Source organism: Eptatretus burgeri, chromosome 3 (assembly GCF_056783735.1).
Source record: "Eptatretus burgeri isolate ZD-2024b chromosome 3, Ebu_testis_v1, whole genome shotgun sequence".
Taxonomy (NCBI): domain Eukaryota; kingdom Metazoa; phylum Chordata; class Myxini; order Myxiniformes; family Myxinidae; genus Eptatretus; species Eptatretus burgeri.
The window spans coordinates 113,491,233-113,518,500 of record NC_140963.1 but is presented as its reverse complement, the minus strand read 5'-3'; the positions used below and the strand labels follow the sequence as shown (position 1 = coordinate 113,518,500).

Sequence of the window (27,268 nt, the reverse complement as noted above, 5' to 3'; positions counted from 1 at the left end):
AAAACTGTGGTGACTAAACCTGTGGTAAGAAAAACTGTGGTGACCAAACATGTGGTAAAAAGAAATTGTGGTGACCAAACCTGTGGTGACCAAACCTGTGGGTAAAATTGTGGTGACCAAACCTATGGTGAAAAAGCTGGTTAAATTGTGGTGACCAAACCTGTGGTGACCAAAACAGTGGTAAAAAACTGCGGTGACCAAACCTGTGGTTAAAAAAAAAACAGTGGTGAAAAAAACTGGCGACCAAAACATTGATAACCAAACCTGTGGAAAAAAAAACAGTGGTGACCAAACTTATGGCGACAAAAACAGTGGTGACCAAACCTGTGGTTAAAAAAACTGTGGTGACCAAAACAGTGGTGAAAATATACCATCAGAGATGGGGAAATCGCCTGCAATTGAAAAATAATTGAAATCAGATAAGCGTTTTTCCATTTATTACAAAAAACATTTTTTTCAAGATGGCCGCCCCAGTCGGCCATCTTGGATCCGGCCATGCCCAAAATCAATAGGGTTCTTCCTTTTCAGGTGGTACATGTGTGACCCAAATTTCAAATCGATATGGCGAACAGTTTATGAGTTATCGCACTCACAGCCATAAATGTTGACGCCCAGACGGACGGACGGACGACCCGGGTGACAACAATAACCCCCTTCTGCCACACGGTGGGGGATAAAAACTGCCGACCAAAACAGTGGTGACCAAACCTGTGGAAAAAAAAAAACAGTGGTGACCAAACTTATGGCAACAAAAACAGTGGTGAACAAACCTGTGGCGACAAAAACAGTGACCAAACCTGTGGCGACAAAAACAGTGACCAAACCTGTGGTAAAAAAAACTGTGGTGACCAAACATGTGGTTATAAAAGCTGGTTAAAGAAGAGGTGACCAAACCTGTGGTAAAAAAAAAACTTTGGTGACCAAAACAGTGGTGACAAAAAGTGTGGTAAAAACTGGCGACCCAAACAGTGGTGACCAAACCTGTGAGTAAAAAAACTGTGGTGAAAAAAAGCTAGTTAAAAAAAATTGTGGTGACCAAACCTGTGGTAAAAAAAACTGTGGTGACCAAAACAGTGGTGACCAAACCTGTGGTGAAAAAAAAACAACTGTGGCGACCAAAACAGTGGTGACAAAACCGGTGGGTAAAAAAAAGCTGTGGTGACCAAACCTGTGGTTAAAAAGCTGTGGTGTTCCACCTTCCGCACAAACTGCCAACTAGATAAGAGTACAGTTCCCAGATGTGGGGGTTCGAATGTTCGTGATTAATTGTTTGTTTTTTGTGGGTCGCGACGGAGAAACCTCGGTCCTCTTGATTTGGAGCACGCCCAGCATCACAACAGTCACGTGACAAGTTCTTACCAATCAGCGCGCGCCTTTATCGTCGGGAAGCTTTTCAGGAACTTCACGGAGCAGGCTCAGAGGCATTGTCCGTTATGGGGCTCACCGGGTGTTTAAAATTAGTCAAGGTGCTCTTAATCGTCTTCAACTTCATCTTATGGGTGAGGATATGCGATGAATTTACGCCCTGTTGCTTCTTGCTATTGTTTATTTCCTTCAGTTTTCCTCCGGCACGAGCGATGGATTAGCTTGCGACCGTTAAATACAAACGAGTTTTATTTTTGTATCACTCACGTTTTATCCCCCTAAAGTGTTGTGTTTAAAAAAAAACATTTTTAATATCATTTGAACGATCTTTTAAATTCATAAATCTGTAGATGAGTTATTTGGTCTCAATTACGACTGCGGTGGTTGAACAAGTGGTTGTCATGTGAACGAGACAAAGAATCCCATGATCGGTATGTTCTGCGTGTGTTTTTTTTCCCCCCACAATTTGTGGTCCGAATGACGATGAATATTCCAATTCTTGAACAATAGCTCCGATAACAAGATGTACACGGACCAACAGCCTCGAGTTCGTGTCGGAATTGCGCATGCGCAGTCGGACCACCCGGGGTAGAATATTAAAGAATAATCTTTGTTGTGCTGTATCCAGGGATACAGGACCGTAAGTTCGAACATCATGAAAATATAAATATTAATAAAAAAAAGCAAAACAAAACATGAAGAGGAATAAAAAAAACGGGGTAAACTCGAGGGGGAGCACTCTAGAGTGCAAAACCTCCGCCGCCAATACTGCAAGGTCACTCAAGTGAACCTGATATCCTATTCATTCAATTTGACGTCAACAGTGCCCACAGAGTTATAGTTTGCAACTTTCCCTTTTACTTTTAACTTTTACATACTCAATTCATTCGTCATAACGAGATTCCTTGAGACAGAAATTGATTTTACGTGGGTATATCCATATGAAGTTCCAAAATCAGCCGCAATTATAATTTTGGCATGTTTTTTGTTGGAAATCACTTATAACATGTAGAAATGCAAAAAAAAAAAAAAAAATCGAATTTTTGTTGAAAAAAAAGTTGCAAAATTTTTTTTTCTCTAACATTTTATTTTGGTGGGGGGGGGGGGTTGGAAATCACTTAAAACATGTAGAAATGCAAAAAAAAAAAATTCAAATATTTTTTTCCAAAATGGCCGCCATAGTGGCCATATTGGATTTTGGACCAAGTCCAAAATCTAATGGCATGATCCTTGGACCATACCTAATCCCCCCACCAAGTTTCGTCGAAATCTGTCGAGTTTTTCCGTAATACTGTTCACAAACAAACAAAGGGGTGAAAACGGTAACCTCCGATCTTCAATGGCGGAGGTTAACTCGAAGGGCACTCGGTAGAGTGCAGACCTCCACCACGCAATGCCTCATTCATGAGAACATATCGGGGCCAAATAAAGTTTTTGAGATATGCTATATATGGATTTGTGCCCCATTTCTCAATTGTGAAGAATCACTGAAAAAATTCGATCTGGATCTTCACCAAAATCGAATCGGTTCGTCCTTGTCACACACTCAACCTGTCCACAAAATGTCATCCGAATCCGTCCATAACTTTTTGAGATCCTGTTGACAGACAGACAGAAAGGGGTGAAAACATAACCTCTTTCACCTTCAGTGGTGGAGGTAAAAAATATTGAAGATTGACTAAACAGCAAAATGGCTAACAGTTTGAATTGCACATGGTACAATAACTTTTTTAAAATGTTATTCTTCATCGGCTTGGCACGAAAGCGTCCCCCTGACGGCAGTTTTTCAAAAAGTCCATTCAAGAATTTGCTTTCATTGGTACATCCATGTATAGTCTTCCCTTTTCAATGCTCGCACATATAGAGACTCCATGCTGGTTGAAGGGCCATCCACTTTAAATGACAGATCAATGACCTTTCTCAGTTTTTGACTTATTCCACATACTTAGATAACTATACCAAGAAAACAAATTGAATGACAAACTGCTGATCAGTCAGGAATTATTTAACATCAAATGAATTCAATTTCCTGAGAAGATGCAATCTTTGCATTGATTTCTTGTACACAGAATTGGTATTTTCATAAAAACTTAGCTTGTTATCAATAAGAGTGCCCTGGTATTTGAATTTGTTAAAAATGTCCACCTTTTCACAATTTATTATTGTGACCTTTCCTAAAGTCCAAAACCATCTCTTTAGTTTTGCACACATTCATATATGCCTGTCTATGCTTGCACTCCCTTAATTGTAAGAATTAAATGGAATGCTTCTCGTACAAGTAGTTAAGCCATTACGTTTCAAGAATATATATATATATATATATATATATATATATATATATATATATATATATATATATATATATATATATATATATATATATAGACTACTTTAACGGCCCCAATTATTCCCACATTTTGGTGTGGTTGGCGGGAAAGTTTTTGGCCCAAGTCTTTCATGAAGCGGCTGTCCAGTCCTGACGTCCAATGGGAGCCGATTGGCCTTGCGCATCAATTTTGAATTTGTGAAAAATGCAGTGTGATGTTTATCAGCCAATGCTAGCACATGGGATAACCAGCTTGACATCTCAGGGATGGTGCGCTTTTGTAATGCAACGCCCTGTTTGTGAAGCACAAATCCGACAATTTATAGTAAGGGGAGGGGAGGTGGGTCAGGAATCAAACGCAGAAGACAGCTTAAAGGTAGGTATCAGACGCATGCTGAATGATCAAAGTGATTGTGTGTGTGACTTGTACACAAAAAGGTTCTTTCAACCAGAGCTTGCACGATGCTCTCGACCAGCTTGGAAAATATCATCAGATTTGGTCTCGGAGGGAACATTTCATGCAATTCACTTCACACGCATTTCTTTGGGCGAAAAGATATGCTCAACTCGCAAGTGGCATTTATACTCGCAAGCCCATTCCAACCACATGCTGGAGGAAGCTGAAAAAATATGTTTTAGACATTAAGCACACTGTCAGTTTGGTTTGTTTGATCCATCCAATCTTACAATATAATAAAGGAATGATATATATATATATATATATATAATTGAAACAACTCGGGAAGATAATGCTCCAGGGCCTGAAAGTATGCATCCAAGAATGTTGAGAGAGGTGGCAGAGCAGATAAGCGTGATGTTAGCCGACATCATTAACACCTTATTGGAGTCAGCGCAGGTACCAGAGGACTGGAGAGTAGCAAATGTAACGGCGTTATTTCAGATAGGACCGACAGAAGTTTTACTTCGGTTGTTGTGAACATGTGGCAGATGTTAATTGAGGATCAGATGGGGAACCACCTCAATAAATTTAAATTTATGAGGCGGTCAACATGTATTTGCGAGAAGGAGACCTTATTTATCACATTTATTGGTGTTTTATGAAGCAGTTTCTGATTGGGTGGATGAGGGAAGTGCAATTGATGTATTATATTTGGACTTTCAGAAGGTATTTAATAAGGCACCACATATAAGGTGGTTAGCTCAGGTGAGGGTTTGTGGAAGGGCTAGTAGAGTAGCTAACTGCAACTGAATTGAAAAGTGGCCTGGTGATGGGTAGCAAGGAGTGTTTGTGAGTGGGAGGTTGTAAGTTGTGGGATACCTCAGGGTTCAGTACCTGGACTGTTATTGTCCCCCGCCCTTCCGACGAGGTCGGAGATGGAGGGCATTAAAATGAGCTCTGTCCGACCGACAGATCATCTGCCCATATACTTTTGTGTTCACAATATTTCAAAAACCATTGAATGTATAGTTTTCATATTGCCGATACAATATCTATTCCTTATGACATTATATCACTGCTGTGATTGGCTGAATTATGTTGCCATACCAACAATCTCGGTAACTTGGCTTGTGTGTGTGATATTTCAAAAAAACATTCAAGATTTAGCTTTCATATTACACAGATCTATTGCTCATACCACCCAAAAGGTGGGGGACCTTGAGAATCTGCTCCTTGTTACAGTTGGGTTGAGAGCAGATTGCAAAAATATTGGAGCTATTGTCGATAGATAGGGGGTGCTCAGATTCAGGAAAGTGTAGATGGTTGTAGTTCATGAACTGGTCACCCTAAAAAGGCGGAGTTGTTACATGTTTTTCAAAACATCGACTTTCCACTTTGACTACAGACCAGAAAAACCACAGATATCTAGATATCTTAGTATGAGAAGAAAGGTAATTTTGTCTTTGTTTAATGTGGAAAAGTCAGAAATAAAAAATATGCAATAGTTTTTGTGTAACAGGCAAATAAGTGATACAAGTCAGGGGTGGAGTAAACAGGCGGAGGTGGTGGATGTGGCAGAAGCGGCGGATGTGGTGTCAAATTTGGAATAAACTGAATTTATTTCAATCAATAAGCTTTAATCCAATCTATTTTGTTATTTTTTTAGGTGAGTAACACTTGGGACTTGCTGTTGCATGATGCAAAATTGATTATTCAACTCGTTATTATTCAGCAAACCCTGACCAATATGTACAAACTCCTAAAAGAGATCTAGTAAATATCTTTACATAGTTATGAATCTTGCAGATTCTCAGGATTAATTTGGCACTTGAATTGTCCAAAACGGCCAAAGGATAACTGATCCACATTCAATTTACTCAGAAAGGGTGAATTCGAGATAAACGCAAAAATGTGTTTTCCTTGTAATGCATGATCCATTATAGTTCATAATTAAAAATACCATGTTTGCCGTTAATTAGTGGTTTTTGCTAAAAAAAAATTTCACACAAGTGCATGTAGCTTGGTGATGTCTATCAACACAGAGAAAACTGAAAAATTGAATATTTTGACCCTGTAACGCAAATGATGACCAGTTCATGAACTACGACCAGATCATCAGCGAGTAGTGGATCTATAGAATGGTCTCCCTGGAAAGGTAATGTCAGCACAAATAGTAGGTAGTCTACTGACTTTTATCACTGACTCAATGAGTGAACTGAAGCATAGCCTCAGCTTCTCGCTGACTTTTTTTTTGTAACATGCTTGCGAATAATTTGAAGAGGTCAGGAACTACCACTGACAGTATGGTTTGCGAGTACCTCGTTTCTCAAGGCGAAATCCTCTACCCAAAGCAATTAAAGGGGAATAAACACAACATTTTCAGTCGTACAAAGTCAAAATTCATTGTTCTACCAAAGCGCTTTTACAGCAAATAACCATGGTGAGAGAGAGCCAGACACAGACAGACAGAGCATGCGCGAGCCAGCCAGCTAGACAGACATATAATGTATGTATGTATATGTATGACAACAACTACGAGAGCAATCAGAGTCCTCATCAAAATCGTCCTTTCCTTCCAAATATTTCTTTTTACAGCAAATTTACTCTTTTTTTTATTTTTTATTTTTATTTTTGGTGAGATTTCAGGCTCTGTCAAGTACATTGTGGGACTGGCATCCTGTATTTATGTGGGAGCCATATTCTTTGAATGACCTGCATCAGATTCTTGGTTCACCTGAATGTAGTTTTGTTTGGCAGCTTCCTTCAATTTTTATTTTTCAGTCATGAAAGCATAACAGTTTCTTTAGAATCAGGTACTGGACCATGAAAGCACATCTGAAGAATGGCTGACAAAATCGAGCCATTCAGCCTGTTTGAGTTGGTCCTTTGAAAACTGTCAAAAGCAATCATCTCTCTTAAGCTATGCATTTGAGACGGGAAGTGATGCAACTATCTTGGCAAGAGAGGCAAAAATCAGGGAAAACATGCCTCATTGTGGTATTTCCCAGAAAGTAAGTCGGCATCCATTCAGTGGAAGTTGTTCCAGACCACATCTTCAGGCATATTTGTAGATCCAGTGAAACAAACGCAATTCATGAAATCGATGACTTGACACGGAAAAAAAGGTTGTTATAGTAGATTTTAACTCTTCACCAAAAAAGTCTCAGCCTCCCCTCCCAACTCTGTCACACCTTTGCTCTCCCCCCCCCCCCTCGTCACTGCAACACCAAAGCCTCATCCCCCCCTCCCAAAGCTTTCCCATCTTTACTCTCACAATCCTCCCACTCTTCAAAGAAAATGGGCATTCCCACGTCAAAACAGTGGAATATGTAACTAGCGCTTTCTGTCCCCCCATCATGCTATCACTGACTTCACAGAATCCCATCACAATTTAAAAAGAAAATAGTCAGACATAATAGAAAACCTGCGTAACCTCCGCAGTATGTTGCTACTTAAGAGAGGTTTATAAAGGGTAAATGCGAAAGGTCTGAATATACCGGGAGCCAGGGGCATCAAACTCATGTTAACGAGGTACCAATGTTGCACCCCATGGGATGTTGGGACCCACATCACTCACTCTCAAACTGACCGTCTGCCGGGATCTGGTAGGTGGGTGTGGCCCCCAGGGCCTTTATAGTGACCCCTGAAAAAGGGTCTGGATCATGTATTCTAGGTACCGGCTGAAACCAATTCAGAATCGTGCGTTATGATTCCACGAATATGAAGTGACACGTGACAGACGTTTTGAGTGGTGGAAACCCCCCGGCAGACGCCCTTAAAGGAACCACTTTTGTGACCCCTGAAAAGGGGTCTAGATCATGTATTCTCGGTACCGGCTGATACCAATTCAGAATTATAGTCTGGGTTTCCCTGAGTACGAAATGACCCATGACAGACGTTTTGAGTGGTGGAAAAAACCCCGGCAGATGCCCTTAAAGGAACCACTTAGTGTGACCCCTGACGTCATGGGGGAGTTGAGGTGCCTTTTTTGCCAGCACCCCGTCACGTAAATCATTGATCCGCTCCTGTGAAACCAAGTCTATATTGCTAAAACTGTTTCCTACACCTAAAAGTGCCGACAGATGTTTGTTTAAACAAGCAAAGTCCAGTTGGTGTGTCTTTGATTAAAGACCGGGTTTAGGAGACTGCAGTTCGGCCTTGATTGTGGACACCTCGCCGTGCTCGTTGCATGTCGTTGCTTGGCAACTGAAAGTGGCACGTTTCTAAAAATACGACTGTGACCTTGGCCTCCACCCGGCCTTTAACGGCATGCCCACGCCTTGAAAATGAAGGTCAGAGCGTGGTATTTTCTCAGTTTTGGCGGCCACGCGGCCTTCGTCGCATTGATATAGTATGAGTAGTAGCATTGAATCTTGTTTTCGGACGAAATTCTTCCAACAATATGGAACTTTGCCATATAATTTATCATTTCAAGCATCATACGGATACAGTAAGTATTACCTATTTGTCAATATTTTAATTTCCATTATTGCGTATAAATGACGATTTAATGAATTTACGATACTATGTACTGTTACGGATTGGCATCCCACGTAAGAAACACGTGTGAGTTGTTTCTGGATACAGCGTGTATACAATGTATACTGAAAAACCGTTCATTATGAACGTGTTTTATTTATATTCATATTTTGATATAATGATTACGTATGCATGATGTACACGCCGGTCTGCATTTTGTGTCGTGCGGGATAATTTTAATCATATGGAGAGTAGACAGCAGAATTATGACCTCATCGCACGAGACGCACTAGAAAAGCACGCACCAGGCGATTAATGCTTCGTAATGATTTATTTGTAAACTATTGTATTGCCTATTCAGAACATATAAGTATTATGATATATACTTTGTTAGAAATGACACCTTTGCAAAATCCTCCGCGCCGTCTCGACTTTGAAATAAATTTACTATGTTTTTGAGAATTTACCAATACATTGAAAATTGTGATGATTTTCCAGAGTATCGATATGGAGGAAACGGATCAAGCCGAAATGGTGATACCAGCTCCCAGTGTGTGTATCATATGTGTGACCAGCGGAACGGTTCCGTTAAAACCATTTGATTCCAAGTTATGGGGTTCCATAAAAAAGGTGGCTGAAATTCGAAGGCAGATGTCATCCGACCGCTACAGCGATGCTACATCTGAAATTTTGACACGAGTTGATGAAAGCGAAGCGGTGTACCATACATACACAGTGTTACAGAACATTCACTGCTGTCAAGCGTCGGTCATCTTCTGGTCCATCAGTTCATGAGCCAACGGCGAAATTTCCCACGACGCGACAACGAACTTTCCTACTTGCGACTGACGAAAAAGGATTACTGAACGGGACATGTTTATTCTGTGAGAAAGAAATGGAACGGTGTAGATGAGAAACTGTCCGAATGTTTAACAGCAGATGGTTGTGACGCAATCTTTGCTGCAGCTCCACTAAGCAACAACGAACGAGTGAAATCAGTGGTTCGAGGAAGATATTACAGCAAAGGAGGCGCAATACCACAAGTTGTGTCGTCGATTGTTATTCAAGGAAGCGGACCAATCTGTTGAACAATCTGCCACCCCACGTACTGGTCGGAAGCTTCATGCGGAAATGTTCGAAACTATGACAGGGTTGATTGAGACGGAAGTGATCGGAAATTGTCGAGCAATGTTGGCCAGTACGTTAATCGAGCTATATCGTGCGGAATACATTGGCTGTGGCGGTGATGTAGGCATTGAGAATTACTCAGTTCAGACGTTAATGAGCAAAATCAAAGACCGATTCAGTGCGAGATTATCTATCTCTCTCTACGACAAGCGTCAGGGTAATTTTATGTACAACTCGGCAATGTCTGACAATGATGCGCGAGTCAGCTTCCACGAAGATCGCGAGAAATTGGAACATCACGACAGGATTCGCGCAACTGCTCTATATCTACGATCCCTAATCCTGTCGATGCCAACATGTAAAACGCCTACACCCACGACACTACACACATTGAAAACCTGTTCAGCGGAGATACCGGAATCCATCCCTTTGTTCTTCAAAACCATGATCTGCGGGCTACGTGAGCAGAACGAAAAGTGTTAGCGATGTCCTCTGATGCGGTGTATAATACTTCCAAAGGCTCGATTCGTCCTTGGAAACAGACCATCCTCGGTCTCGGGCTAGGAACACTAACAGGATCAAAACTGGTGCTTCATATGCTAAATCGTCACGGTCATTCAATAAGCTATGATGAGGTGAAACGACTGGAAACAGAGATGGCGTATTCCGCATCAGAAGAAAACCGCGATACTCCTGACGGCCTGTCATTGAAAGCTGACCTTGGAACAGGGCTCGCGTGGGACAACTATGACATCAATATTGAAACGTTGGACGGGAAGAACACGCTGCACGCAATGGTTGGAATATGCTACCAAAATCAAGCGCCGATTGAGAACGAGCAAACAGAACATCAGCCCAATATACTTGATGAAAGAAACCGGCGAAGTTTTGTCGGAGAAGAACGGGAGATTCCACTGTACTGAAGATAACGATGTTTCGGAAGACGACACCGACACTGAGCCATGGAGCGAGGAAAATAGCGAGACAGATTGATTCGACGATAGTTTGCAATAACCGAGAATTTACAGAGGCAGTGCAGCGAGAGTTAACAGATACAGCAGTGTGCTACATATTATGTCATTGTTAACAGAGATAGCAGTGTGCTATGCATTATAAGTGAGAGTTGACAGAAACAGCAGCACGCTATGTATCCTATGTGAAAGTAGAGACAGCACTGTGCTGTATTATAAGTTGATAGATACAGCAGTGAGCTATGGTATTATAAGTGAGAGTTGATAGACAGACAGCAGTGAGCTATGCATTATAAGTGAGAGTTGATAGAGAAAAAGCAGTGAGCTATGTATTATAAGTGAGAGTTTACAGAGACAGTAGTGGACTGTGAGTGAGTGTTGACGACAGAGAGACTAGCGTGTTATATGTGATGAGACCAGCGCAGTAGAAAGCGGTTTAGACAAAGCTTCGTGTATTTGCATGACTTCAGAGTTGTCATAAACAGTTACAGCAAAGATATAAATAGCCCATACACCCATAAAGTTGCACATTCTCAAGTAATCGTAATTGTTTACAAAAAACTAATATGGAATTCATTCAAAATCCACAATATTTCGTCGAATATTTCTGCTAATTTACTTCGATAGGGTACGAGGTGTTATTGCTATTCAGTGGTTTGAGTATTTTTTTTATTTCGCGGGTGTGCCCCTTTAACTGGCAGCAGACAGTTACAGAATGCAGTCGATTTGCAATGATTATATCCTGAATTGATAGTTGACTGGAGATGATGTGCTATGTCTTTTGATTACCTGAGTGGTTCTCCTACCGAAAATGTCTGCCATGGGACATTTCGTGTCACCCCAACGATTCTCAATTGGTACAATATAGTGATCTTGAGCACCTGCTCAGGGGTGGGCGTCTGCCAGGGGGTGTCCAGCACTCAAAACGTCTGTCCTGGGTCATTTCCTACTCAGGGAAACCCAGACTATGATTCTGAATTGGTTTCAACCGGTACCTAGAATACATGATCTAGACCCCTTTTCAGGGGTCACAAAAGTGGTTCCTTTAAGGGCGTCTGCCGGGGGGTTTCCACCACTCAAAACGTCTGTCGTGGGTCATTTCGTACTCAGGGGAACCCAGACTATGATTCTGAATTGGTTTCAGCCGGTACCTAGAAAACATGATCTCGACCCTTTTTCAGGGTCCCTTTTAAGGGCGTCTGCCGGGGGGTTTCCACCACTCAAAACGTCTGTCACGTGTTACTTCATATTCGTGGAATCATAACGCACGATTCTGAATTGGTTTCAGCCGGTACCTAGAATACATGATCTAGACCCTTTTTCAGGGGTCACTATAAAGGCCCTGGGGGCCACACCCACCTACCAGATCCTGGCAGATGGTCATTTTGAGAGTGAGTGATGTGGGTACTAACATCCCATGTGGTGCAACATTGGTACCTCGTTCACATGGGTTTGATGCTCCTGGCTGAGGGTCTTGAAGTGTTCTAATGGGTACATTCTAAAGGGTTCCTAAATTGGTGGCCGTAGTTGAGAAATTGTGGGTGGAGTCAGGCGAGCTGTCGAACCAATGGGTAGAACTCGTATGCACTGCTCCTTTTATAGTAGAGGTCAAGATTAGGTAAAATTACAAATATCATGTTCACGATATTTTGCCTTTTTTATTCTATTTATTTATTCTTTTTTTTGTGTGTGTGCGCGATTCTCCACAGACTTTGTTTTCTCAGTTTAATTCGGAAAAAAGTTTTTAAAAAATCCACAAGGAATACCGTCTGTACTTAGAAAGCAAGCACAGCCAAATGCTCCATTCACATCAATCTCAGCTGCATCAGATGAACATCGCTATGAATGTTGATCTCAATTACTGGCACTAAATACCAAAAAAAAATTCCATCGAACACTCTCTAAAGAGACTAAAGTGAAATTTGATTTGAGAGTCACCCCACTTTGTTGAAAATTTGATGAAAATAGGACCTAACAAGCTCAAATGAGCTAAGATCCTCGTCCTCTTAATGATGACGTCATAAAAACGAATATGACGTCATTGTGATGTATCAGGTTTGCGATAAATTATCTGTGCTAATGCCCGGCTTGATTCCCGCAAACAAAATTCAAACAGCTTGCCGAGTTTCGGAGATAATGGTATAGGCGATTTACATTAGCGGCGATATTATGACGTCAACTTTTTTTTCTCGGAATAATTTCCAAAATCGGGATGGTTACTGCCTGCACGTGGGCTTTCTGCATATACATGGCAAGTTTCACGAAGATCCGATGAAAACTCTGGGTTGTGAAACAAAAAATAGGAATGACGTCATAAAAATTGATATGACGTCATAGTGATGTATCATATGTGCGGTAATTCATCTCTGCTAATGCCCTGTTCAATTCCCGCAAACAGAATTCAAAAAGCTTGCCTAGTTTCGGAGATAATTTTTAGGCGATTTTCATTAGCGGAGATATTTTGACATCATAACTTTTTTTTCTCGGAGGAATTTTCAAAATCGGAGATGGTTACTGTCTGCGCAGGGTATTTTTACATATATATGCCAAGTTTCAGGAAGTTTCGATGAAAACTGTAGGCTGTGAAACAAAAAAGTCCACAAGAAGAACATGAAGAACAACAACGTGAGTAAGATTGAGAGATCCTCCACGAGGATCTAAAAATACTATCACCTGTGAAAACAAGATGTCAGTCATCACATGTGTATGCGTGAACCTTTGGAAAAACTTTTTTTACAGTGAAAAATCATCGAAATAAAATACGCATTTCTATTATTTAGTAGGCAGTCTGTGGCTGTGCCTCTGATGCAGTGCCTCCTGTTTCTAGTAAGCTGGTTCTCATTTTGCCAACCTCAAGGATGACAGGCTGAGTCAACCCACCTGGTCTTATTTAACGGTTCAAGGTGCTCAAATTCAGACCCTAACATCTTAAGCCAGCCACCTCAACTGTTAAGCCAACACCAGGCTTGAAATACAGATGAGTGCCATAAAATAATGATTTTAAAGATGGTTTAAAAAAATTCCAGAAGTTTAGCGCGATTGAAGCACCCTCATACACCACCCTATTTAACATGTTCCAGTACTGCAAAACTGGAGGTTCTTTGAAGTGACGAGGCAATTTGTGTTCCATAGTGTTCAGGTATATAATTAAATTAAAATAGAATTAAGAGTAAAAGTCAAATAAATAAATTGATTTCAGTGTTTACTGCCATTTACGCAGGGTCTATTTCACCACCCCATCTACCATGTTACGTGAGTTATTCGTGCCTGTTGTTTGTGTCCTTTATGACATCCTTAAAAACAATGTTTCCTGTTTTGAATGATTTTCAATTTTATTTGATGAGCAGACAGATTAAAAAATAATTACCTCACTCCTCTCGGCGCATGTGCTAATGGGGACGAATTTGGAGACAGTCCTGTGCGCCGGCAGGTTTGTTTTTCAATTTGTGTTCAAAATGTAACATTCAATCTAAATTAAGTTGGTCCCCTCATAAACTCTTATTTACAGACAGACATGATCCAATTGCTTAATGCTGCGGTGCGCAGGGTAACTAGAGTGAGGGAAGTCTATGGTGCACCATTGCAAATCCCCACACTTCCCACTAAGAGCAAAGTTGAAAGATGGCAAAAACTTCCACCAGAAATGACCCAATATCAAATGTTGAGCTCGAAATCCCCCCCCCCCCAATTTGACCCTGTGACCCCCCACGTCTCCACCCCATCTGAGGCATGAACCGGTCAAATCCCAAAAATCCGTTGCATAGTTCATGCGACCGCCAATGTTGATTGCATTTATACAAAGTTTCATTTAAAAATGCCCGTAATTGCAAAAAAAATTTTTTGGTACTTGACCTTTTAACTCTACCCCAGGGGGTGTGGGGCCAAAAATGATACCTTCATGCCACATGGTGATCATAACTACAACGTTTGGTGTAATTTCTGCACAACTGTTTAGGAGATAGCATGATGTCCGACAGATGGAGCCAATTATAATGTCCCTCCTTATCCCCAGGTTTTTTTTTTAAACACTCTGGTGTGTGTTTATGTCAGTGAACATGCAATGCTATCCAATGCAAATGCTTTTTTTTCCACTGAGAAGATGAAATGGAAGTAATTTTTTGAAATGGAATTTTCATCATGTTTTTTTGAAAGGGAAAAGTCCTGACTATATTTTGCTTCATGACAATCCTTTCCATGTCATTTCACCTTCTGCCACTCTTTTCAACCTCTACTGTTTTCTCTCTTCAGGTTCATATTGTTGGTAGAAATGACTTGCTTAGACTTAACTCTGTTGGTTGCCATGCTCTTTGTACTCGGGCATGGAAGGCGGCAATGCAACAATTAGGTGAAAGATCACAAATAAAGAGAAAACTTCCGAGCTGTCTGAGAAGCATTGGTCTATGTTGGCAATGACAGCATCAAAGTACTTGTCATACAAACCTGTACTTCTGTTTCAAAGCTTTATGTATGTATATGTATATGTATATGTATATATTTATATATATATATATATATATATATATATATATATATATATATATATTGTTACGGATCTGGAAACCATATATGCATTCAAACATACAGATGTCCGAAAAGTCAGTTATTCCGTTAAGTACATGTGAAGACAGGTCCCTTCCTTTTGTCTAGTGGGAGAATCAAAGGTGTGTGTTGCAATGTTTTTTTAGGTCCGTTGTTAAACGTTTACATGCACCAACCACCCCATCCCCCATCACGATCCGCTGTCTACTCGCACCCTGACTTGCCGAGGCAAGATCTTGCAGCCGTTCCTTGCCGCTTCCACAAACGTTCCTTTTCAACATTGTAACTCTTGCTCGACGAGTGCAAACGCGCGTAAGGGGGGGGGGTTCCCCCCAACAAGGCCGAGACCCCGCCCAGAAGGGGCGGATCCATGGAGGCTCTGTACAATCATGGCGGACAGTGACGTCCGTTCCACCGAGCCCCTGCCCCGTTCGGGGAGGTCCATAAAAAGACGACACCATCCTCAGTCTTGAGGGTAGTTCTTTAGAGGAGTGAGTTGGTTGGTGTGCGTTGTGTGTTCTGAGCTGGAGTCTTGAGTTTCAGTTCACTTCAGAAGGAGTTCAGCTCTGCGTGGGGCATTCGAGGGTGTTCGTCAGAGGTTCATTGGAGACGGGGCATTCGTTGCGAAAGTCTGGGGCATTCGTGGAAGTTTTGCTGGGTCCTGTCCACGACCCTGACCCCAGCCCTGAGACTCCAACTACTCTCAAGTTCCTCCGTGGACACGAGCCCCACGCCTGTGACTGTGGGCCGGGCTGCACGGTCATTGGCAGGTGCCGCACCACAGAGCACCCCCAACCCTCCAACATGCAGGTACGCTGCCGAACCGCGACCCCAGCTCGTGTCTCTCCCTGGCTGCGGGCGTCCTAATAAAACACCTGGGGTGTGTGTGTGTGTGTGTGTGTGTGTGTGTGTGTGTGTGTGTGTGTGTGTGTGTGTGTGTGTGTTGCGCCGTCTCTTAAGTAGAACTGCTTAAGTGTTTATTTCTGATCATTGTGAATTCTTTCTTGTATATTCCATGATAAGTCTTGCTCTGTGTCCTTCTTATTGTAAATAAACCATTATTAGAAATGTTCCCAGTTCATATCCGTCCTTTCTTTCATTGGTCCAGCATGGTTCGGATCTTTGTTCCCGTTAATCTGCTCATCCTAGCCGGCACGGCTTTGGCAGCTCCGCTCGACTGCACCTGAACCGGAGTTGGTAGTCGGAACTCTACCGCAGTCGGTAGAGTGACCCGGTTCGAGAAAGACGTGCCAAGGGCGTGGATCCCCGGTAGCTGAGACCATGTGATTACTTTGGTAAATTGGTTCCAGACAAAAAGACCCTACACCACGCGGTTCGAGATATTGGCGTTCCACGGTCGGTTCAGCGACCCGCTGGCTCACGGAATTATCCGAGAGCAACTGCCTGCAATTCCGGGGAGTCTGGTGCGAGACGACGTAACCTCCTCCACCTAGTGGTCGCCCTCAACATTTTACATGTATATATATATTTAAACATACACATTATCTGTGAAGGAATCATTCTTTTTCAGACTAACAGATCGTATAATGCGGATCTTTTGGAATGATATGATCCACCCCAAAACTATCTGTACGCATGCGCAGAAACTCCTAGCAATTGCAGCTATTGGGGCTCGCTAAAATGTATCGTACGTGCGAGATATATGCCAAAGCCTGGTAAGCTTCTGGGGTCTTGGTTGGGCACAACTGTTCCACACGGGGCTTTTCCTTGCTGCACACCAACAACCACGAGGATCTCTGCACTGGCCCACACAAACTGATTACATCAACCACCAATTACTGTTTTGGGCCAATGACGCTGCACTGTAAGAACCACTCGCTGGACTCAGCGGCACGGACAACAGTTGGTGAAGGAATGAACTCCACATGCTTGCCATCAGCCCATGGAGTGTGCTCATTTGACAGCATGCCAGACCGATGTCCATATAAATCGTATATCTGTCCTTGGACTGTCCGTGAAACATGTGTTTGACATGTTTTATCACTTACAGGAACTACACCACACTGCGCTCATATGTAGTATGAAATCGCTATTCTAATCTGTCCCCCTTTTCACCCCTTAGACCAGATCCGTAACACTATTGTATGATTTTCAGGTTCACAAATGCATAATACCATACTTAAAAACATAAAATATTGATTTGACCCTCTGATTCTCTGGAAAATCCCCTTTATCTATTTGCTGATGAATCCACCCTCTGCTGTGACATCCCTTATCCTTCAGACAGGCAGGCTGCAGCCTCTTCAAACCTTGACAAAATCACAAGCTGTTCAAATACTTTGAATATGTCTTTCAATCCTGACAAATCTCTCTCTGAAAGGACTGACTGGTGACTCTTAACCCCCCCCCCCAACCCCCTCCCCATCTACTTTCTGAAGAGGTTCAGTTAGTCAAACTGCTTGGTCTTACTTCCAGCCATGATCTTTCTTTCAAAAACCACATTTCAAAGTTGGCTTCCAAAGCCAGTCGCTGCAGCCTACCACAGTGTTGGGTGAACCAACACAGTGTTGGCTGCATTTTTGTAGTTCTATGAACTCTAGTTGCATTTCTTTGGGGGGGGAGGGGGGGAGGGGGATCGTCTGCATTACCATATATGATTCGACTTTTCTGAACAGATAGTGCCTTCATTAAATTTGAGTTCCGAAGGCTTGTAGAGAGGTCTGTACTATGTTACGTGATATAGGAGCCATATTACAAGGAAAGTGGGAGACGATTGATATCAACAAAATAGGAGTCTACTTTTTCTTCTTCTTCTTCATCTGATGTATCATACTCTGTCACAGAGCATCGGTGCTGCTGAAGCAGCTTCCTGAGCAAGGATTATATTGGGTGGTTTGTCATTGTCTTCCCAACATTAGTTATGGCAGGAATTTGGCCATGGTGCCATCGATTGGTCACCAACTCTTTTGAAAGGATGCTGTGGGGTCCTTACCTTCTACCAACTAATTTCCAGCATATGAGATGCCAGTTTAATGTCACACACATTGATGAAACGCCAGGATGCCATTTTATAGCTGTGTCTGAATTCAACCCCAGGCAAGACAGCTTAGACGCAAGTGTATGTACATCCAGGCCATTGTCATCCCTAATATGAGGGCAGACTGGCTTTGAATCCTAGACAGTATCATGAGGTAAGTACTCAGAAAGGGGTACCAAACGGATTCTGAAAAATTTTAAGAGTTAAATAAACATTTATGTAATTAATGGCAATGCAAGGAAGTTTACATTGTAATATTTTGTTTTGCATTGCAAGTTAGGGGCTAGTCTACCAAATTAATTGTGTATGCAGTACATTGTTCCAGGTTGCATCATCTCTGGAGGTGTAGCTATGCTGCTGATGCTATGCTCCTTGGAGGTCAGGGCTGCAGATATTTTTAATTTGGTTCAGATACCAACACACTGGTCGACTTTTTTTTTTTGATTTGTGCCATGAGGTCTTTGCCACTCACCATGTGAATCCTAGCAAGTGGGATAGCCGGTTGACGTCTCCTCCAAAGTATGGGCATTTTGTAGTCATGCTGGGAATTTAAGCCTGACTCGACAGCTCAAAGGGAATTGGGCTACCTCCTGAGCTATCCATCAGTCAGATCTTCCAAATAGTTTCTGGCTTGTTCTGAAATCTTTATGTAATCCTGACATTGTATATTTTACCTTCTGGTCACTTGACAAACTGAGAGCATGTATGTCATATCTGCTTTTCCATTCAGTCCATAGGGCTTAACAAAATATGTCTTCTGCAAGGTTGACACAATTTGTCTTTCATCTTGCTAAATTGTACAATTCTCTCCACAGCTGGCTGGTTGCTTGTTGCTTGGAGTAGCTTTATGGCTTCGTTTTGGAGGTTTAAAGGAAGTTTTTGATGCTGAAGGAATGCCATCAATATTCTTTGCAGGTTTGTACATTTATTTCACCGATACATTTTGATTAAAATTTTCATGTACTACTTTTCAAAAAATGTTCTTTCTTGCAGTGATCGAAGGCTCATGGAGGATCTTGCAAATAAAGACAACAAATAAATGTGTATAAGCCTCTGCTCATGTCAGTCCACTGTTATATGTCATCTCAATTAAAGGTCACATTTGAGAGAGATGTAGGAGATATGGATGGATATAGAGTTTGACAGAGAAAATGAAGATGATTGGAAGTGAAATAACATCATACTGTATACTTTGAACTCAAGTTATGTTCTGCAAAATGATTTCCAAAGGGCACGTGACCTTTGATCCATTGAACCCCAAATTGAATTTGTTCATATTTTTTATTCCAGTCCATACTTGTGCCAAGTTTGGTTTAAATCCCTGTAGTGGTTCACAAGTTTCATGGAAACACCCCCTCCCCCCCCCCATAACGGACACAGACAGACAACCCAAAAACTTCATGCTCTTCTGACCTTCAGCTGCGGAGGCGTAAATATGTTGTGGTTTCATTAGACAACTTTGTCAAACTGCCGAAGCAAGGCCACCTGAATGTGCTAATCAAACCCATAGGCCTTGCAGCGCATCTCATATCCCAGGCTCAACTATTCAACTTAAAATGTGACTAAGGTCACCCGTGTGCACCAGTTGAGCCGGTAGACTGAGATGTGCTGCAATGCTGCGAATGTTATTTTGAAATGGCTTACTGTGGCTGCAGATGCTGCATATAAGCCCGCTCTTCCATCTGTGCATTCTCTTCACTTGTTATGGTTTGTTTGTTCCAGTTTCTTAATTTTTTTTGCTTTTTTAAAACATGACAAAGTACTTTTTAATGGCAATGAACGATCTATGTTAAAGTAGATCTGCAAGCAGACTCACGTGCGTCAGTGAGCATGCGACTGATTACAATAGCATAATCACATGAAATGGAATGTGATCCTGTAATTTTGGCATCATGAACTTTGTGCTTGGGTGACAATGCCAATTAGGCCAATCCATTGCCTTTTGCATTTAATTATATCAGATCTTTCAATGATAACAGCAAGTCGTGTCTCCTCCCCACCCCCTGTACCCCCACATAACCAAATAACACACAGGATACAAAGCTTTCAAAATGAAACTGAGTATTGATCGTTGTATTGCTGCACACTTTAAAAGGGAAACAAACGAGGAATGCATTTGTGAAGGAGTGAAGGAATGTGCCGGAACATTTGTTTTAACAAACGTCTTTTTTTTTGTTGTTTTTTTGAGTTACTGGTTTTAAAAAAAAAAGAATAATTTGACGTAGTATATTAATAAGACTGCTCCAAAACTGGATGGTTATCTGGACGATGTACTTGTATCGTGTGCAGACCTTGTAAACTTTGGTTCGCAGGATGCATGCACTGAGTTGAGGTAGCAAGTGTGTACCTATGATGGTGGATTTCTTTTTTTTTATAACATCACTAGAGCTAATTGTTTGGCCAAACCTGTTGCCTTTGGATTTATAATGCAAGACTCCAACTCCAAACACAATGACTTGTTTTTCATGTATTTGTTTCTTTTTTCTTCTGTATCAACCATAATCCTGTTGTCGCCTTCTAAAATTGAGTGGCGCTCCATCAGTTGCAGCTGTGCCGCTACCTTTTTTTTATTTTTATTTTTTTTTTTTTTTTTTTTTGTATACCTTGGTCGAGGCTCGTATGAGAGCTAACACACAACTCACAGCAAGGAGGCATGAGACAAGAGGGGCGGGAGTGGAAGGGACAAAACAGTGGGGAACAGACACATTAGGTGAACTGTGGAAGGGAGAGGGATGGGGATGGGACGGGGAACATGGCGAAGAGAAGATGGATATTTCAGGGACTTTCAGGAAGGAAAGCAGGAGAAATGAAGGAAGTGGGCTTGGGTGGATTATCGGGGGTAGAAAAGATCGAGGATTTGGATGGGGGAAGATAAGAGGTGGTGGTGAACAGCTGTTTTGAAAGCCTGGAGGGAAGAATGGGAAAGAATAGAGTGAGGAAGTTTATTCCAAAGGTGGGAAAAAAGAGGAATGAAAGAGTGAAGATGAGCAGTGATTCATGATTTTGGTAGTTATACCAGAAGGGGGTTTTTGGCGGACCTTGAGCGCCCTGTGGAAATGTGGTGGGGGAAAGGCTGGAGAGGAGTCGGTAGAAGACAGAAAGACCACCGACCAACCTGCGGTGATTGAGTGAGAGGCCCAAAGACTCAGCTTCATTGCGGGAGATGCCGATGATCTTAAATGCCCTGGTTTCGACAGCGTGAAGCCGAGAAAGGTGGGAGGCAGGAGCACCAGCCCAGAGGGGAGAGCAGTACTCCATCAGGCTACGGACAAAAGCTTTGTAAGTGGTCAGGAGCTCAAGAGGGCCGAGGAAGGACTTAGCACGACGGAGGATTCCCAGTCGGCGACTGGCTTTTGAGGCGAGGTTGGAAATGTGACTTTCCCAGGAAAGGTCATGGCAGATAGTGAGACCTAGAAGCTTGAAAGAAAAGACTTCTTCCAGAGGATTGTTGAGAAAGTGGATGGGGGGGTTTTGTAAACGGTCCTTTCGAAAAGACATAGTGAGAGTGTGAGATTTGTCTGGATTGAAAGACATGTTCCACGTGTTGGACCAGTTTGTGATTTTATCCAGATCTGCAGTGAGCGAAGAAGCTGCTGCTTGCCGGTCTGAGGGATGACAGATGGTACGGCAGAGGGTGGAGTCGTCGGCAAAGAGAAATAGAGGATTTTCCAGAGAGTCGGAGAGATCATTGATGAAAACCAGAAAAAGAACAGGGCCCAGAACGCTACCTTGAGGAACTCCAGCCTGCACAGGAAGAGGGGATGAAAGAACTCCATTTAGGGCCACACGTTGACTGCGACAGGAGAGGAAGTCTGCGAGCCATGAGTGGAGATGGCCTTGAATGCCATGGGATAGGTCAGAATGTGGCCCACAGCAGAGTTCTTTGGTTGCATGACTGACCTGTGTTTGCATGTTTTGCATCCTGACCATGTTTGTGATCAGTGCTATAAGAAGTGTGCTCAAGCTCAAGAATACATGTGTAATGAGCAACTCGGGGAAATGATAAATCCCTATTGCAGACGGACGGTCGCCCAAGCCAATTCCAGAATCTGTGAATGTTTTTTCTTCTTCATTCATGGAGCTTCACTGGTGTTCAGCTCTGATTAATCTGCAATGATATTGGGTGTGCAAAAGTTTATATTTACCATTGTCTTCAACGACCCCAAAACATTATTCTGCCTTTCCTTCTTTTACTTCCTCGACTAACTGAACTAATTTACAATGAAGCCTTTCCACATTGTTAGCCTGTGCTGCGAAGCAAAAAGCGGAATTAAGCAATCGGTTGTGTAAGTGGTACTTACAACGTATCTATGTACGTACGTGTCTGCATTTCGTTAAGAGCGTACATCGAAAACTGTTCACCGGAGGAAACTGAAACTTTACCACATGTTACATGACCATTTGATATAGTGCATATTGAATGCACATCAATTTTCAAAGTATAATTTGTAAACATTTCCCTCAGAAGTGTCGATTGATGCAATTACAAATTTGCCGCCAGAAGAGTTGTCTCGCACCCAAGGCCGCCAAGAGCCAGAATGGGCCCCGGGGCAACAGCAAGTGCATGGCCCCCTTCATAAAAATTGGTTTTTTTTGAACAACCTTTACAGAGGTTTCCATATTTTTGTCAAACACGAGGGGAATTGGAGTGTGATTCACTTATTCCGACATGCTGATTCGTTTGACACACTTTATCCGAGTGGGTGTGGCCAACGCTGGTGCTCATTTACGTCATTGCTGTGATTGTGATTATTTAAATTGTTCCCACAGTAGTTTCTTTTACGATGGAGGGCGTCATTGTCCATGGCAATGGCATGCCAAGGAATCGCCTTGAGTGGCTTGGAGAGAGGCGCAAAATGAAGTTGCCCCCGGTGTTTCATAATCATTGTTGCAAACAGAAATTGAAGGAATAATTATGGGCCCCTTATAGGTTTACACCCCAGGGTAGTTACCCCGCCTGTGCTCCCCCACCCCTGCTTTGCACCAAGTCCTCAAGACTGTGCTGGGGAAGTATTCTATGAATTCCATGTGGTTTATTTTCATGAAAATTTACAAAAACGGTTAACTTCACATGCACAGAATGTGAGCTAACAGGAAAGGAAAATAAAAGCAGGAAACTTGTTTGACGTTATCCTTCCTCTGTGGAAATTTATTTTTCACGAGAAATAGGGCCCAGTAAAGAGGAACAGTGAGGCATTGCTAAATCCATTTGATAACTTGTATGTTCACTTTATACATTTAATATTTTGCTTTGTTAAATAGTTGGCGGACTCTATGTAAAACATGCTGTCCTTTGGGGAATGATTAAAGAATTATCATTTGGGGGGGGGGGGGAGAGGATGGCAGGATGGCCTAGAGGTACGCACACTCGCCTCCAAGCTATTTAGCCTGGGTTTGAATCCCGACACAACTAAAAACCATCCTGGTGTTTCACGGGCAGAGTGATTCGTCAAGTGCGTGTCATCCTTCAGATGGATGTAAAGCGGGCATCCCTTCTGCCAGCATTCATCGGTGGACGTTCAAGATCCCATGGTATCCTTCGCGAAGAGTATGAGAGCTATCGATGGCACACTGAACAAATTCCTAATTCCTGCTCCAAACTGCATGGAAGGCAATGGCAAACCACCCAGCCTAACCCTTGCTCAGGAAGCTGCTCCGGCAGCATTGACGCTCTGTGAAGAGTATGGCACATCGGAGAGGGAGAAAAGATGTAGGATAGTCCAAAATTTGCTTTTCTGAGCAACAACCTTTATTATTATTATTTTTTTTTAAACTCGTAACAAAACTCCAAGACATTGGTCAACCTAAAACAATTTTGAAACTTGAGCAGCACTCGGTGGATCGCATACCTCCACCAGGCTGAACAGTTTACGTTTTGTATCCCACTGATAGGCCAGATCTGTATCTGTATCTGAATCTGAATCAACCAAAATCGAATCTGCTTGTTCTTGTCACTTACCCAACTAGTACACAAAATCGACTTATTTTTTTTTTTTTTTGGTCATAATGCATCCACACCTTTTTGAAATATCATGCTTTCTATCTTATGTTTGTTTTGTAAGTTCTTGGTAGCTGAAGTACCCTGGAATGTAAAAAAAAATGGAGTACTCCATCGTATTTGTTAGCTCATGTTCAAGCAAGGTGATACCCCTGTGCTTGTTTCCTTCATATTCTCTCCATGGTTACAACCACTCGTTTAACAAGCCAGTGCTTGTTTTGTTATTTTTAGTTTTACCCATGAGAGATGGTATGCCCTAGTAAAATGGTAATGCAGTCTTGCGTTGCATGAAAATTCCGTTTGTTTAATAAATTTGTCAGGCGTTTTGTATGAATGTGGATTTGTCTAATTAAATATCCCTCTGGAAAAGTGAAACGGTTAACATACCCTGATGATCGTTTTCTTGACTGGCTCGCAATTGACCGGTTTTTAGCTCACCTGTACTTTAGCCCGGTGGGCTTATGTGATCGAGCAGTGTCGGTGAGTGAGTGAGGTCAGTCGGTCTGTGAACACTTCTGTCATTATCGCTTGAACCAAACGCACGATTTTGATAATTTTGCCACAAGCTTCATATCTGATGCCTAACGAAGGGATTGATCGCATCAAAATATGCGTTCCTTAAGGGGATCTACAGGAGGGGAGGGGAGGAGGGGCTTGACCACCAAAATAGGTATTTTATCTCTTCTCTGAAAACTACACTCACAATTTCAATTAATGTTGACCACAACCTCCATCACCCGTGATGTATCAAAGTTTGTTCATTGGGAGGGGGGAGGGTTGAGTGACTTGCTCCTGATACAAGTGAGCTTCAGGGTGTGTGGTCCTATTTTTGGTCACTGAACAACAACTTTTAGCTAAGTTCTGCAAACAATCATAGTATGACCCCGAGGCCCCGAGCCAAGGAAAAACTGTCTCGGCAGCCTTGTACGTCTGAAGACTCGAAACAAGTGCTTCTTCTCCTTTGTCAAATGTGATAATCTGTGCAATTACCAAGGAAATCCAGATGTTTGGCAGGACCCATAAATGAGACTCCACAGAAGAACACCCTGGTGTAGAAAGGAGTGGGCAATGTCCATTTTTTACATGCTTGGATTGTTGCGTGCCCATGTTTCCTTCCTACGCTCACATCAACATGAGGCCCTCCACTACCTCATCGCTTCATCACAACCTGGTTATCTGCCTAACCAATCACCACAATTCCAATCGCTTCCTCCCATCTAAACTGCCATTTTTACACAACCGTTGTAGAATTCTTACTTGCTAATAAACATAGCTGGTTAGGAGCTTCTGCTTTCTTTTTATTCCTCACCCGAAGCAGGACAGGATTATATATATTTAGGTATAATCCTGTCCTTATATGTGGCAGTCATGTATGTCTGTCTGTATACGTATGTGTATTTCCTGTTTGGTGAAGCTGCTCTGTACTGATTAGCATTATCAACCAATGGAATCTTTTATTAATTTATTTATTTATTCTTTTTTCTTATTTTATTTTATTTTTTTCTGACCACATGCCTTGAGAAATGGATTTTTTAAAATGTACCATCTGATTTTTGATGGGGATTCCTGAAACATTGTAATACTTTACAACGTGTACTGACATGGTATATTTTTGAATATACATGTGTTTTAGTGGTGCTTGTAGCTTAGATGTTACTAAAATATCAACTTTAAATAAAGGGACTGGACATTTTATTTTCCAAGTGGCAGAGATCCTCCAATTGGTGAATGTCATTTGCCATAAAAGTTCTCACTCAAAGTTTAATAATGAGATTTTTTTTTGTTATTTTTATTTATTTTGATGCCCTATTCACATTCCAAGTAAACTGGTACGATGCTACGCTGAATGAATCTCCTTGCACAGCAGATTAGTGAAGTCGGTCTATTCGTCTTACCTGTCCCCTTAGGGATGAGAGAGTCTTTTGTAGACAGTCAGTCTGCATGCAGATCTGCTTTCATAAAGATCGATCATTCTCAGATTTACTGCAATCTATATACCCTGATTATAAGGGTACCCAGTCAAATGGACTGGGTAAACTATTGTTTTTCTTCTGTTTATTAATTCTTTTTCTTTTTCCGCCGGCAATTTTCGGGTTCTTTCGCTTTAAAAATCATTTTCTCAGGAACGATAAGGGTTTGTAGCATGGTATTGTGTACACTGTGGTCCTAAATGAGGAGAAAGCTAAGCAATTGAACCCAGTTTTAATAAGATGAACAATCTTAATGTTGTATAATGCCCAAGTGTCTGTGCTTTCAGAAAATGTATACCTTGCTATGGGTCCTATGGATATAGTTGCTTACAAAGCATGTTTTTTTTTATCTAAACAGACTATTTTTTTCCATTTTTATAGCTCATTTTTTAGAAATGGGTTACATGTATGATTGTATAATATTGTTACGGATTCTCCGCCTGCCGGCGTGCAAACGACCGCGTTTAACCAATAGCGGCCGCTTCGCCCATCGAACGGACAATCCAGTCGCGGCTTTACGGATCAACGCCGAAAACCAGCCACGGGTGTGTTTTTAAGCACACCACAACCTTGTCCGTACTCTACCCGCGCTACAGGGTCAATCGCCGAATTGTCGATATACCTAATTAATCGCGCGTGTAGATAACCGAGAGATTGTACCTCAACGGGACCGCTTGGAAACGAGCCGCTTAAGCAGCTCGCTTCCTTTTGGTATAACCGAGCGGGGTATTATCGCGCAGTCCCGTTGGACCCGATCACTTTACCGGCTATTTAAAAACCAACTATATTCTGAGTGCAAGATGGCAGCTCAATTAAGGAAAAGACGCAACAAACGGGGTACATTTAAAGAAGCACATTTATTTACGAACAACACATAAGCACGTATAAACAATGATGCAGGTATGCAAAACACGCATGCAGTCATGTATCAATCAAGCAAAAGAGCTACTACCGTCTATCTATTATGTACAGTCACTTGTACAGTTCTACTTGCGGACATGGCGCCACAACATTCATTCAAAAGTAAAGAAAAACCCCAGGACAGACAAGGGGCAGACTGGACCCCTTGGAGTCTTTATTGACACTTAGCCATG

At 42.0% G+C, this 27,268-nt stretch overlaps 1 protein-coding gene and 1 pseudogene across 1 annotated transcript in view; both read left to right on the top strand.

Moving 5' to 3' along the window:
* Positions 1-1,298: 1,298 nt before the first annotated feature.
* The window catches only part of LOC147030763 (CD9 antigen-like), a 72,770-nt gene continuing 46,800 nt past the window's right edge, over positions 1,299-27,268 (top strand). The window contains exons 1-2 of the mRNA XM_085875178.1: positions 1,299-1,499; positions 19,022-19,121. Coding sequence (XP_085731304.1) covers positions 1,434-1,499; positions 19,022-19,121 — 166 coding nt within the window. The 5' untranslated portion in view covers positions 1,299-1,433. The remainder of the gene's footprint in view (positions 1,500-19,021; positions 19,122-27,268) is intronic.
* LOC147030764 (uncharacterized) lies at positions 8,808-10,637 on the top strand (annotated as a pseudogene).